The 15,169-nt window shown below is 38.2% G+C and overlaps 1 protein-coding gene across 1 annotated transcript; it reads right to left on the bottom strand.

The window, feature by feature from the left end:
* Positions 1–10,650: 10,650 nt before the first annotated feature.
* Positions 10,651–11,604, bottom strand: LOC116412344 (olfactory receptor 8H3-like). Its single transcript, XM_031906480.1, has one exon. It carries the CDS (start codon positions 11,602–11,604, stop codon positions 10,651–10,653), a length of 954 nt encoding a protein of 317 aa, XP_031762340.1.
* Positions 11,605–15,169: the final 3,565 nt, after the last annotated feature.

The raw sequence follows: 15,169 nt of genomic DNA, 5'->3' as shown, positions 1-15,169 counted from the left end.
CTATTTTGCCACGGCCGCAAGTGTTTTTGATGCACAATGAATTTTCACTAAAGTTTTGCAAAACTTTGTCAATAGTGAAATGTGGAAATTTGCTCCATGTCTGAGGAAAAAATTCACTTATCACTAAACATAACAGCACATTTGGAGTAGTGATAAAGAAATCTGTCCCATTTCGACTTTTTCAGTTCCTGAACAGGAATTCCTTGTTTTTTTAAATTTTGCTAAAACAAATTGATATATTTATCAATTAAAAATATCTAAACAGCATCTTTTTTTAACAGTATAGTTTTTGTTTTACAAATATGCTATAAGATATATTTGTAATATATTTGTAAAATTTGTTATTTTCTGAAATATGCTAGTAATAAAAAATATACATAACACCAATTTTAAAAATGACAGGTGAAATTAAATATAGAAAAACTCTAAAATGATCAAATTCTTAAATTATTTGCTTTTTAATGTTTTGTGCACCTGATATAATATTCACATTGTGTCCTAAGTGCATAGAAAGGGAAACGTATATGTAGCCCAACAATCCAGTGGTGTAACCAGGGTGCGCCGGGCCCCCCTGCAAAAAAATGGAAGGGTCCGGCACACACCTCCCCCTACTTGGACATACCCAACCTGCCCACTCCCGCCCCCTATTGGAGTCTTCTGTCTGAAGCATCCCTCTCCCCAGCTGCAGGTAGGAAAGTGGCTGTAGAGAGGGGGGAATTTTTTCACTTCTATAGAAGAAGCAGACCCCATGGTCCGGGCCCCCCCATCCCCCCCCTGCAATCACGAGGCCTGCTTCCTCTATAGTTATGCCACTGTAACAATCCACAAAGTTGTGTAATTAACACCGGCAAGCAGTTATTCATTGTATCACAATTAATGTGATTTTTTCTTGCAATTACCTAGATCATCAGTTCCTAAACAAGAAGGCGGCTCCCATTTATATGGCACTGGTGGCTAAATGTGCTCTAAATCAGACTGGTCTAAAAACCTCTTTGCCTCAATTTAATAAGTGAAGACTGAAATTCTCTATTTTTTAGTGTGTAAATAAGAGGATTTAGCACAGGGCCCAGGGCAATGTACAGCAGTGAGAAATACTTGTCTCTTTCCAGGGAATAATTTGTGGTGGGTCTTATATACAGGCAAAATACTGTCCCATAAAGGGTTATCACACAGGTCAGGTGAGAAGCACAGGTAGAAAAGGCTTTTTGTCTCCCCTCTGAGGATTGTATTTTCAGGATAGCAGAGATGATAAATATGTATGAGATCAGAGTAAGGAGGAAGGAACTGAAAGCCAGCAGTGTCCCTTCAACGTACATTAAAAGTTCCACACTAAAAGTGCTGCTGCAGGAAAGTTGTAGCAATGGGGCAACATCACAGTAAAAATGGTTAATAAGATGGGAAGCACAATATGATAGTTTAGATATAAGGGTAACATGGCCAACAGATTCACCAAACCCAACAGTGAATGCTGCAGTTATAAGCCCAGCACAGTGTTTCCTGCTCATTCGGGCAATGTAATGAAGGGGATCACAGATGGCAACATAACGATCATATGCCATGGCCGTCAGGAGAAAGTATTCACTGGCAGCCAAGGACACAAATAGATAAATTTGAGTCATACACCCCAAGAATGAAATGTTATTTTGTTGTGTGAGAAGAATATGTAGCAAATTGGGTAAAACAGTTGAGGTGGAAGAAATGTCTATGAGTGAAAGGTTCAGCAAGAATATGTACATGGGGGTGTGTAAGTGAGGATTGCATGAAATGACTAAGAATATGATGAGATTTCCCAGCAGAATGATGAGATAGATTCCAAGGAATAGCACAAAAAGAGAGATTTGAAGCTCAGGAGTATCAGAGAACCCTTGGATGATGAATCCTGAGACATTTGTTTGACTCCCTGGGGCCATTTTTCAAGACTTCCTTCTTGAGGATAAAAGCAAATAATAGTATAAATATTTCACAAATGGATAAATGGAGCATCCCATCAACAGAGATCAATGGCAGCCCTTCGGATTCAGTTAGTGAATATTGCAGGCAACATCAGTTTCTTTGTTCAGATTTTCAGGATAGGAGTCTTATCCTGTCTGTGAGAACTGCTCAAAACTCAGACACTGAGTACTGTATATACGTAAATCTCCAAAATGCAGGCGGAAGAGTCAGAGAAGGAGCCGGGAAACACCATGATTGGCAGAGTTTTTACTCCATTAATAATTTGAAAAACCCAAAACATTTCGGCAATACACAAAGCTTTAGTTACTTTTGCGCTGTTTTACTCCATATTTTGCTGGATAAGACTGATATATAGTAAGAGAGATGACACTACTGTATGATGCAAGGAGTCATTTTAACATGGTACTGGGGAATAAAACATTTCTATTTTGTGGTTAATATATACCAGTGATCCCCAACCAGTGGTTCGTGAGCAGCACGTTGCTCACCAACCCCTTGGATGTTGCTCCCAGGGGCCTCAAAGCCAGTGGAGGCAAGTTTTGGTTGCATAAAACCCAGTGTAATTGCCAAAGAAAGCCTTCTATAGGCTGCCAGTCCACATAGGGCCTACCAAATAGCCTATTATAGCTCTTATTTGCACCCCCAGAACCTTTTTTCATGCTAGTGTTGCTCTCCAAATCCTTTTCCATTTGAATGTGGCTCACGGGTATAAAAGGTTGGGGATCCCTGATATATACAAACCCTTATTTCTTATTAACTTACCGTTTTTGTAAACAAATTCTTGCATCACGGCTCTGTCTGAAACGGATAGATTTTTATATAGTTGACAAATTTGGATTCAAGGCTGATTACGTTTTAAAATGTTTTGCTCATGTCAGAAAGAAGCCGCAATATGGAGCACTGTGGAATGTTGACCAATTAATGCTCTATATCTTCTGCCCTAAATCTGTACAGAATAATACATACATTTTTGTAAACTTAATGTACATTTAAACAGACCCAATGTGTTTGTTAAATGAGCTAAGCAAACTGGTTTACACTGTGGGAAAAAAAGAGTTCACCTTCACGTTAATGAGTTTGCAGAAAATTGTAAAAGCCTCTTGTATGAACCCACACAGCATATTTACTTATCTAGATTCAAAACTTGCAAGTATATCCTACAAATATATCCGTCAAACCTTGTCGGCTTAGTCTGAGGAGCTTAAGAGGCACAGTTTATATAACCAGTGTGACAAAGGGAATTCCTCAGAGAATACACAATTATGAGCTCATTTAATAAAGACATATAAACTTAGTGCTGTATAATGTATAACTTGGGAAATGTGGTATAATTTTAATAAACACCTCTCTAGGGAAATAGCTCTGGAAAAACCATTGTAAACTAATGCAGGATAACAGAAATGAAAATGATAATGGGGAGAATTAACCCTTTAAGAGCCAGCAGAATTTCACATTTCGGTTCCCCTCAGTGCCTGATGTTTTCTGACATTTTGTGCTCTCTCATTTTACTGGGGGGGGGGTTAAGTTTAGATAGGCAAACTATATATTGTTTTGTTCAGGAGAACCTGAGCTTTCCAAATCTATTTTTGTGTATTTCCACTTCTGGAAAAAGATTTAGAGCTTGAAATACAAAAAATAAAGATTCTTAAGATTCCAAAGCCAAAAATCCTGAAACATTAGGTTTATCCCAGGAAACCATGTATTTTTAAAAAGTACACTTTCTGACTAATCCTAAATGGGTAACTATGTCTTCCAACTCCAAAGTACCAAACGGCAATGCTTTACTGAATTTAGCAGTTTCTATAAAAGATTATGAAAGTTCTAAAAAATCACCTCAAATCTTCCACTTTCAAGCATCATATCTCCCACATAACATAAGGGACCAAGAAAATACATCCTAAATATGAAAGCCAAGGGTCCACTGAACAGTTTAATGCCCATTGGGCATAGGATTACTAAAGTATCTGGACTTTAGAGACACCAAAATGAAGTTAACGCATAGAAATAGCCCCTGAGATATCTTCAGCTACTGAAAATTCAACATGTTCACTGCATTTTCTGTGGGGTAAAAACACAAAAAATACATTGACCCCCCAAAAACCATATATTTTTGGAAAGTACACATTCGGAGGAATTAAAAACTGGTACCCATGTCTTTCTACTCCAAACTACAGAGTCGCAATGCTTTCCCAAAATTGCCAGATTTGATGAAATACCTTAAAATTAAATCTTCCACTTTCAAGCACCTTACCTCCCACATAACATTAGGTACCAAGAAAACACAACCTTAATATGAAAGCCAAGGGTCCACTGAACAGTTTGATGCCCATTGTGCATAGGATTACTAAAGTATCTGGCATTTAGAGACCCCAAAAGGAAGTTACTACATACAAATCGCCCCGGAGATCTATTTTGCTACTGAAAATTCAACAAATTAACTGCATTTTTGTGGGGTAAAAACACAAAAAATACATTGACCCCCCCAAAACCATATATTTTCGAAAAGTACAAATTCAGGTGAATTCAAAATGGGTACCCATGTCTTTCTACTCCAAACTACAGAGTCACAATGCTTTCCCAAAATTGCTGGTTTTGATGAAATACCTGAAAATCAAATCAAACCTTCCACTTTCAAGCACCTTATCTCCCACATAACATTAGGTACCAAGAAAACAAAACCTAAATATGAAAGCCAAGGGTCTACTGAACATTTTGATGCCCATTGTGCATAGGATTACTAAAGTATCCAGCATTTGTAGACCCCAAAAGGAAGTTAGTGATTGTTACCCCAAAAGGAAGTTAGTGTTTGTTAAATGAGCTAAGCAAACTGGTTTACACTGTGGGAAAAAAAGAGTTCACCTTCACGTTAATGAGTTTGCAGAAAATTGTAAAAGCCTCTTGTATGAACCCACACAGCATATTTACTTATCTAGATTCAAAACTTGCAAGTATATCCTACAAATATATCCGTCAAACCTTGTCGGCTTAGTCTGAGGAGATTAAGAAGCACAGTTTATATAACGAGTGTGACAAAGGGAATTCCTCAGAGAATACACAATTATGAGCTCGTTTAATAAAGACATATAAACTTAGAGCTGTATAATGTATAACTTGGGAAATGTGGTATAATTGTAATAAATACCTCTCTAGGGAAATAGCTCTAGAAAAACCATTGTAAACTTATCAGTTTATTGTAGGATTTAGTGATGCTTTTGAATACAAACCTTTTCTTTTCACAAAGTAACAGATATGACAAGCTATAATGGAGGAGAATTAACCTTTTTACTGCCAGCTGTTTTGGTCAAAGGGGATCTTGTACTGCCAGACAGATTTTAAACATTTTGCACTTTCAGTTTAGAGGCCTTTCCTTGGGGGGACTTTTAGTTTACCCAGGAAAACAATATATTGGGTTTTTTTTCAGGACAACCTATGCTTTCAAAATATGGTAGAATTTTTGTGTAATTCCAATTCTGTAACAAGATATAGGCTTCTAAATTTCTAAAAATGAAAAAAAAATCACATTTTCCACAATATAAATATTCATACCAGAAACAAAAATTATTTTATGCACAAAAATACAACTGATTTGGAAAATTCCATGTCTCCTGAATGTGCCAATACCAAATATATATAGTTTTATGGAGATTTGTCACTTGTATAGGTCAAAAACTCCCAGCAGTACACTACCAAATTCCCAAAGCACTGCTCCAGAAAGCTGCATACTTTAGATTTCAAGGCCAAAAATTCCACTAACAGAAGGTTTATCCCAGAAAACTGTACATTTTTGGAAAGAACAGATTGTGGGGAATCCAGAATAGGCACAACTGTCTGTCTACTCCAAACTATCAAGTCGCAATGCTTTCCTAAAGTTATTGGTTTTTATCAAAATTTGTGAATTTTTAAAAAAATCACTTTAAAGATTCCAGTCTATAGTATCTTATCTCCTACAGGTTATAAAGTAACCAAATAAATCACCCTAAATATAAATGCCAGGGGTCCACTGAACAGTTTGATGCCCAATATGTATAGGTTTACTTAAGTATGTGGTATGTAGGGACCCCAATGGGAACATACCCCCATATGATCTATTATTTCTGTCATTTCAGCTCCTGCAAAATCAACACATTTACATCATTATATGTGGAATAAAGCTAGTATAAAGTATGCTCACCCCAAAAAGTCATATATTTTTGAAAAGTACACATTCCCCCGAATCTAAAATGGGTACCCATGTCTTTCTACTCCAAAGTACCAAGCCGCACAGCTTTTCTAAAGTTAGAAATTTTGATAACATTTCCAAAAATCCCCTCAAAGCTTCCACTTTGCAGCATCTTATCTCCCACATAGCATTAGGTACCAAGATAAAACACCATAAATTTGAACGCCAGGGGTCCTCTGAACAGTTTGATGCCTAATACATATAGGTTTACCTATGTGGCATGTAGGGCCCCCAATGTGAACATACCCTCATATGATGTTTCATTTTTATCATTTCAGCTCCAGCAAAATCAACACATTTACATCACTATATGTGGGATAAAGCTTGTAAAAAATCTGCTCACCCCAGAAGGTCATATATTTTTGGAAAGTACACTTTCCCCTGAATCTAAAATAGGTACCCATGTCTTTCTACTCCAAAGTACCAAGCCGCAAAGCTTTTCTAAATTTGGCAATATTGATGACAATTCCAAAAATCCCCTCAAAGCTTCCACTTTGCAGCATCTTATCTCCCACATAGCATTAGGTACCAAGATAAAACACCCTGAATTTGAACACCAGGGGTCCACTGAACAGTTTGATATCAAATATGTATAGATTTACCTAAGTATGTGGCATGTAGGGGCCCCAATGTGAACATACCCCCATATGATCTGTCATTTTGGAAAGTACACATTCCCCTGAATCTATAATGGGTACACATTTCTTTGTATTCCAAAATACCAAGCCAAGCAAAGCTTTCCTAAATTTGCCGATTTTTATGATATTTCAGGAAATTTCATAAAAATGTTACAATTTGCTGCATTTATCTCTCACAATTTCTTGCAGATAAATGCAAATCACCCCAAATAGGAACACCTAAGGTCTACTGAACAGTTTGATGCCCAATATGCATAGATATACCAAAGTTTGCGGTATATACTGACCCCAAAATGAAAATAGCGCATATGGATTTCTCACCTGCCAACTCAGCTTTTGCACACAGAGCCCCATGACAGCATATTATATGCCGTAATACCCCCTAACTATACAGAGCCCCCTGACAGTGTATTATGTGCCGTAAGCTGTACAGAAAAACCCAGAAACCCATATGTAATTTTGGAAAGTACACATTCTGACAAATCCAACATGGGTAAAGAGTCCTTTCTACACCAAAGTACCAATCTGCAAAGCTTTTCTAAAGTTAGTGGTTTTTATGACATTTCAGAAAATCTCCTAAAAATGTTGCAATTTGCCGCATTTATCTCACACAATTTCTTGTGTATAAATCACCCCATATACTCTTATATTAATATTGTACCAAGAGCTTGCTGTGTGCCACCCCATTAGAATATGGGCCAACAAAAGATGGGTAAAACCCCTTATTATTCCCATTCACGCATCTTAGCTTCTCTTTTCAACAATTTGACCAACAATGTATAGAGCCATGCACAGGTATTCACATACCCCCCCAGGCTTTTCTACATCTCCTACATGAAAATAACATTGCGTTCATTTGTAATTGTAATATTTAATTGACACAGAATACTTACTGTTATGTTTTATTGAGACACAAAGTTAATTAACAAAAAAGTCTTGGTTCCTGTACCCTCGGGTCAGTAGCCCCATTTGGCTGCAATTACAGCTGTGCCGCTTTAATAGTAAGTAAATACTTTTTCCCACATTTCAGGAGAAACTTTGGTCCATTCTTTCAGGCAGATTGTCTATTGTCTGAACAATATAAAGAAAATCAGAAACAAACACAACCAGGAAGCTGAACCAAAGTTTAAATATTTGAATTCCGTGCTGCACGCAAAACAGAAAGAATGAAGAGGCGGGCATCCCCGCTGCCCCAAAAGACCACCAGTTATTGTCACACAAATTTTAAAACATTTGCAAATTCACACCAAGAATTTGCCAGGTGGATAAAAAGTCGTGGATGCATCAAAAAAGTTGCATGTTTCAAAAATGTTGCACCGTAGCCGCTTTTAGCAAAATTTTCCGCAGTTTTGCAAAATCTTTTGCTGAAGCCAAATGAGACAGATTTGCTCATCACTAGAGTTTCAGAGATTTGTGACACATTTTTTACTAACCAATTTTCATGCTGCATTGCTTATCCTATGAAAGTGTAAAAACACAACATCTACAGCATCTGAGCATCATTGGACTTAATTTTGAAGTCTTTTAAAAATGGTCTTTGAAAAATGTTGTTGTAATCTGTTTGATACCAACCATTTCTAATTTCTACCATATAGCATCAGTCAGCATCAAACTTGAAAAATGAATGAACAAATCTAATTTTTTAGACAAAATTAGAAAATGACAAAATTAAATTTGTTCAAGTTTTTTCAAAATCCAATCATGAAAAACATAAATTGCCACTGAATTTTTATTTATGATGGTGTCGTTTTCTCAACCGCTTACAACAAAACTAAAATCAGAAACACTGGATTGTGTGAAATTATGGTGAAAAAGTTGATGTTTCGCCAGTCATCTGATTAAATAGAGAAAAGCCAGTCAGACAAAACACAGCCAAGCCAAGTCCAGTTGATTTTGTTTACTCTTCTTACATCTTTAATTTTTTAAATATATGTAAACAGGTTTAACATGTGGGAAGCTGGTGTCCCAATATTGGGCCAGATTAAATTTTTTGTTGCCCGCACTTTTTGATGTGACCGCGCCCGATTTGACGCAACCATTTCCTTTTTCTCTGCGACCGCGCCCAATTTGACGCACAACAAAAAAAAAATTTTCACGGACGTTTCGCGAAACAATTCGCCAATGGCAAAGTGCGGAAAGTCGCTGCGAATCCATGCCTGTTGAAAAAATTTGCTCATCACTATTTAGTGCAAATAATGAAGCACCTGATATAATATTCACATTGTGTCTTATGTGCATAGAAAGGGAAACGTATATGTAGCCCAACAATCCAGTGGCGTAACAAGGGTGCCCCCCTGCAAAGAAATGGAAGTGCCTGGCACACACACCTCCTTAAATGGACATTCCCCACCTGCCCAATCCCCACCCCCTGCTGGAGTCTTCTGTCCGACCCATCCCTCTCTCTGGCTGCAGGTAGGAAAGTGGCTGCAGAGGGGGGAATTTTTTCACTTCTATAGAGGAAGCAGGCCCCACAAGATCTGTTCCACAAAGTTGTGTAAATAACATCCCCAAGCAGTTATTCATTGTATCACAATTAATGTGATTTTTCTCTTGCATTCACCTAGATCAGTGCTGTCCAACTGGCGGCCAGCGGGCCGCATGCGGCCCGCGACCCCCCTCTGTGTGGCCCCCCACCTGTCTGGCTGCTTTGATGGCTTACCTTTGAGTAAGCATTAAATGGTATCAGTACTGTGATTAACTGGCTCCCTGCATGGTTCTCACCTCAGATTCAGGCTGTAATCCCTCTGTATTGTTTAAATATGTAATCCCCTGTGTTTTTCACACCTTTTAATACCTGCATTGTTCACCCCCTGCAGTGTTCACACCTCAGGCTCAGGCTGTAATCACCCCCATTGTTCACTTCTTCACACCTCAGACATAGGTACTGTAGGCAGAGTATGGCACATACAGCCAGCATAGGGCAGGTAGAGTATGGCACACACAGGCAGCATAGGTCAGGGAGGGTATGGCACACACAGTCAGGGTAGGGCAGGCAGAGTATGGCACACAGGCAGGGTAGGGCAGGCAGAGTATGGCACACAGAGGCAGCATAGAGAAGGCAGAGTATGGCACACACAGGCAGGGTAGGGAAGGCAGAGTATGGCACACACAGTCAGGGTAGGGCAGGCAGAGTATGGCACACACAGTCAGGGTAGGGCAGGCAGAGTATGGCACACAGAGGCAGCATAGAGAAGGCAGAGTATGGCACACACAGACAGCATAGGACAGGCAGAGTATGGCACACACAGACAGCATAGGACAGGCAGAGTGCTGCCTGTGTGTGCCATACTCTGCTTGCCCTATGCTGCTTGTGGGAGGTGAACCTGGCAGGGGTTTGTTGTGGGAGTTTGTTAGCAGTTGGAAATAGCCATTAAATGGTCCCTAAGGTGTGTAATTATGTACTTGGGGTTGCTCTGCTATCCACAGGGGAGGAGGAGGCATATGGAATTTAAGGGTATATCTTAATATGACATAATTCTTTCACATATGAATGATGGTTGATATACCCACAGTAAGGACCAAGCATTTGGGATTTTGCTGTGCTACCACCATTGTGATAAAATAGGTGTGGTTTGAAGTGGGTGTTGTTTCAAAAAGGGGAGTGGTAAAAACTGGCTTCCATTAGCGGCCCTCCACCATGTATGCTAGAGAAATTCCGGCCCTCGGCACCGCAGAAGTTGGACAGCACTGACCTAGATCATCAGTTCCTAAACAAGAAGGCGGCTCTCATTTATATGGCACTGGTGGCTAAATGTGCTGTTAATGGGGCCAGTTATAGTATATTTATTTATTTTATTGAAATGGTCTATTTAAGACTGTAGTGGCCAGGCTAATGTTTTATTAAGTGGCATTGACAATTAAAAGAAAGAAACCTCTTTGCCTCAGTTTAACAAGTGAAGAATGAAATTCTCTATTTTTCAGTGTGTAAATAAGAGGATTTAGCACAGGGCCCAGGGCAATGTACAGCAGTGAGAAATACTTGTCTCTTTCCAGGGAATAACTTGTGGTGGGTCTCACATACAAGCAAAATCCTGTCCCATAAAGGGTTATCACACAGGCCAGGTGAGAAGCACAGGTAGAAAAGGCTTTTTGTCTCCCCTCTGAGGATTGTATTTTCAGGATAGCAGAGATGATAAATATGTATGAGGTCAGAGTAAGGAGGAAGGCATTAAAAATCAGCAATGCCCCTACAATGTAGGTTAGAAGTTCCACACTAAAAGTGCTGCTGCAGGAAAGTTTTAGCAATGGTGTGATATCACAGAAGAAATGGTTAATGAGACGGGAAGCACAATATGATAGTTTAGATATAAGGACAACATGGCCAACAGGGTCAACAAACCCAACAGTGAATGCTGCAGTTATAAGCCCAGCACAGTGTTTCCTGCTCATTCGGGCAATGTAATGAAGGGGATCACAGATGGCAACATAACGATCATATGCCATGGCCGTCAGGAGAAAGTATTCACTGGCAGCAAAGGCGACAAAAACATACATTTGAGTCATACACCCCAAGAATGAAATGTTATTTTGTTGTGTGAGAAGAATATGTAGCAAATTAGGTAAAACAGTTGAGGTAGAAGAAATGTCTATGAGTGAAAGGTTCTGCAAGAATATGTACATGGGGGTGTGTAAGTGAGGATTGCATGAAATGACTAAGAATATGATGAGATTTCCCAGCAGAATGATGAGATAGATTCCAAGGATTAGCACAAAAAGAGAGATTTGAAGCTCAGGAGTATCAGAGAACCCTTGGATGATGAATCCTGATACATTTTTTGGACTTCCTGAGGCCATTTTTCAAGACTTCCTTCTTGAGGATAAAAGCAAATAACAGAATAAATATTTCACAAATGGATAAATGGAGAGTCCCACCAACAGAGATCAATGGCAGCCCTTCGGATTCTGTTCGTAGATATTGCAGGCAACATCAGTTTCTTTGCTCAGATTTTCAGAACAGGAGTCTTATTCCATCTGTGAGAACTGCTCAAAACTCAAAAACTTTGTACTGAGAAGTAGCCGGGAAACACCATGAGTGGCAGAGTTTTTACTCCATTAAACATTTGGAAAAACAAAAACATTGGGACAATGTCCAAAGCTTTAGTTACTTTTGTGCTGTTTTACGCCATATTTTTCAGATATATAGTAAGAGAGATGACACTACTGTATGATGCAAGGAGTCATTTTAACAGGGTGCTGGGGAATAAAACATTTCTATTTTGTGGTTAATATATACAAACCCTTACTTCTTATTTACTTACAGTTTTTGTGAACAAATTCTAGTATCACGGCTCTGTCTGAAACGGATAGATTTTTATATAGTGTACAAATTTGGATTCAAGGCTGATTCCGGTTTAAAAAGTTTTGCTCATGTCAGAAAGAAGCCGTAATATGGAGCACTGTGGAACTGTGACCAATTAATGCTCTATATCTTCTGCCCTAAATCTGTACAGAATAATACATACATCTTTGCAAGCGTAATGTACATTTAAACAGACCCAATGTGTTGTTAAATGAGCTAAGCAAACTGGTTTACACTGTATTTATTAGTCACTTGGGGGGCGGTGGGAAAAAAGAGTTTGCCTTCATATTAATGAGTTTGCAGAAAATAGTAAAAGCCTCTCGTACGAACCCACACAGCATAATTACTTATCTAGATTCAAAACTTGCAAGTATATCCTACAAATGTATAAGTCAAACCTTGTCGGCTTAGTCTGAGGAAAATAAAAAGCTCCGGTCTCTATAGGAACCCAGTTTATATAACCAGTGTGACAAAGGGAATTCCTAAGAGAATACACAATTATGAGCTCATTTAATAAAGACATATAAACTTAGTGCTGTATAATGTATAACTTGGGAAATGTGGTATAATTGTAATACATACCTCTCTAGGGAAATAAATGCTAAATGCTAAATGCTATTTTTCATGATATAGGGGTTTATACCAGAAACATATTTTATTTTATGGACAAAAATTCAACTGATTTGGAAAGCCTTATGCCGAACATGCCAATACCTGACATGTATAGTTTTATGGAGATTTCTGACTTCTATACATCAAAAACTCCGAGCAGTAAATTATCAAAATTTCAAAGCATTACAGCAGAATACGGCATACTTTAGATTCCAAAGCCAAAAATCCTGGAACATAAGGTTTATCCCAGGAAACCATATATTTTTGAAAAGTACACTTTCTGACTAATCCTAAATGGGTAACTATGTCTTCCAACTCCTAAGTACCAAACGGCAATGCTTTACTGAATTTAGCAGTTTCTATAAAAGATTATGAAAATTCTAAAAAATTACCTCAAATCTTCCACTATCAAGCGTCATTCAGAGGAATTCAAAATTGGTACCCATGTCTTTCTACTCCAAATTACAGAGTCGCAATGCTTTCTCAAAATTGCCGGATTTGATGAAATACCTTAAAATCAAATCTTCCACTTTCAAGCACTTTACCTCCCACATAACATTAGGTAGCAAGAAAACACAACCTTAATATGGAAGCCAAGGGTCCACTGAACAGTTTAATGCCCATTGTATAGGATTACTAAAGTATCTGGCATTTAGAGACCCCAAAAGGAAGTTAGTACATACCAATTGCCCCAGAGATCTCTTTAGCTACTGAAAATTAAACAAATTAATTGCATTTTGTGGGGTAAAAACAAAAAAAAATACATTGACCCCCCCAAAATCATATATTTTCGAAAAGTACACATTTAGGTGAATTAAAAATGGGTACCTATGTCTTTCTACTCCAAACTACAGAGTCGCAATGCTTACCCAAAATTGCTGGTTTTGATGAAATACCTGAAAATCACATAAAACCTTCCACTTTCAAGCACCTTATCTCCCACATAACATTAGGTACCAAGAAAACACAACCTAAATATGAAAGCCAAGGGTCTACTGAACAGTTTGATGCCCATTGTGCATAGGATTGCTAAAGTATCTGGCATTTATAGACCCCAAAAGGAAGTTAGTGAATACAAAGTATATATGCTGCAATATAAGCTACCGACATGCGCATTATGTGCCATAAGACCCCCTAACAATACGGAGATCCTAGAAAACTAGACATTTTTCTGAAAGTACACATTCTGACAAAACAAAAATGCAAACTACCAAACAACAAAGCTATGCTAAACAGAACGGTTTTTATGACATTTCTGAAAATTGTCACAAAGCTTGCATTTTACCCCATTATGTACCCCCACATTTTGTAACATATCAACATAAAACATTCTAAATATGAACGCCAGGGGTCTACTGAACAGTTTGATGCCCTATATGCATAGATTTACGAAACTATGTGGCGTACAGGGGCACCCAAATTAAAATGAATTTTCACATATGACGCTCCAGCTTGTGCAAATTTTGCACCCGGTATGTGTATTATGTGCCATAAAACCCCCTAACAGTATGGATGCTGAAGAAAACCATATATTTTCCAAAAGTACACATTCTGACAAAAGAAAAATGGGTAAATACAACTTTCTACTACAAACTACCAAACTACAAAGCTATGCCAAACAGAACGGTTTTTGTGAAATTTCTGAAAATAGTCACAAAGCTTGCATTTTGCCCCATTATGTACACCACATTTAGTAACATACCAACATAAAACATTCTAACTATGAACGCTAGGGGTCTACTGAACAGTTTGATGCCAAATGTGCATAGATATACCAAACTATGTGGTGTACAGAGGAAGCCAAGTTGAAATACAGCAGACAAAATGTCCATATGCAAAGAGAAGTAGCAAAGAACAAGGTAAAATGCAATAAAATTGCTAAAATAAAAAGAATCACTAAAATCAATGTTTTTGTCTAGTAATATCTGCGGTCAGAATAACAGTTTGAGTATTTTGGCTTGGGCAAACAAGTTTTACAGACAAATGGCTAAAAATGCAATAAAATACCCAAAAATGCACCAAAATCAGAGAAAATGTAGTAAAAAAACCAAAATAATACACAAAAGGTATTGTGCAGTGCGGTTAGTGCATACGCTCTCTGCAATGGTAATAAAAAAAATTTTCAGGCAAGAATAAAAACAATGCGATAAAAAAAAAATTACAAAATTACCTAAGTGTGTAAGTGCGTGTTTACACTAGGCAAAATGTGTTTTGTGTGCATGTGTCTGAGTATGCAAGTAAGTTCGAGTGCTGTAAGTGCTGTAAAGGTGTGAAACCCCCCCAAAAAATGTGTGTGTGTGTAAGTGTGTATTAGTGTAATAAGTGTGTGATTGTGTGTTTGTGTGTGTGTATCTGGAACTTACCTGGGGTCAAGAAACTTGAGATCGCAAGAGGGAGACAGGAGGGACGCAGGGACAGTAGCTGCAGTCGGGTCCGGTGAGTGGGAAG

Source organism: Xenopus tropicalis, chromosome 7, assembly GCF_000004195.4.
Source record: "Xenopus tropicalis strain Nigerian chromosome 7, UCB_Xtro_10.0, whole genome shotgun sequence".
Classification (NCBI taxonomy): domain Eukaryota; kingdom Metazoa; phylum Chordata; class Amphibia; order Anura; family Pipidae; genus Xenopus; species Xenopus tropicalis.
The sequence above is the reverse complement of the archived record's forward strand: the minus strand, read 5'-3'. Positions and strand labels throughout refer to the sequence as shown.

Coding starts and splice junctions, on each gene's coding strand:
- LOC116412344 (XM_031906480.1), bottom strand. CDS start 11,604: ATGGCCTCAGGAAGTCCAAAAAATGTATCAGGATTCATCATCCAAGGG.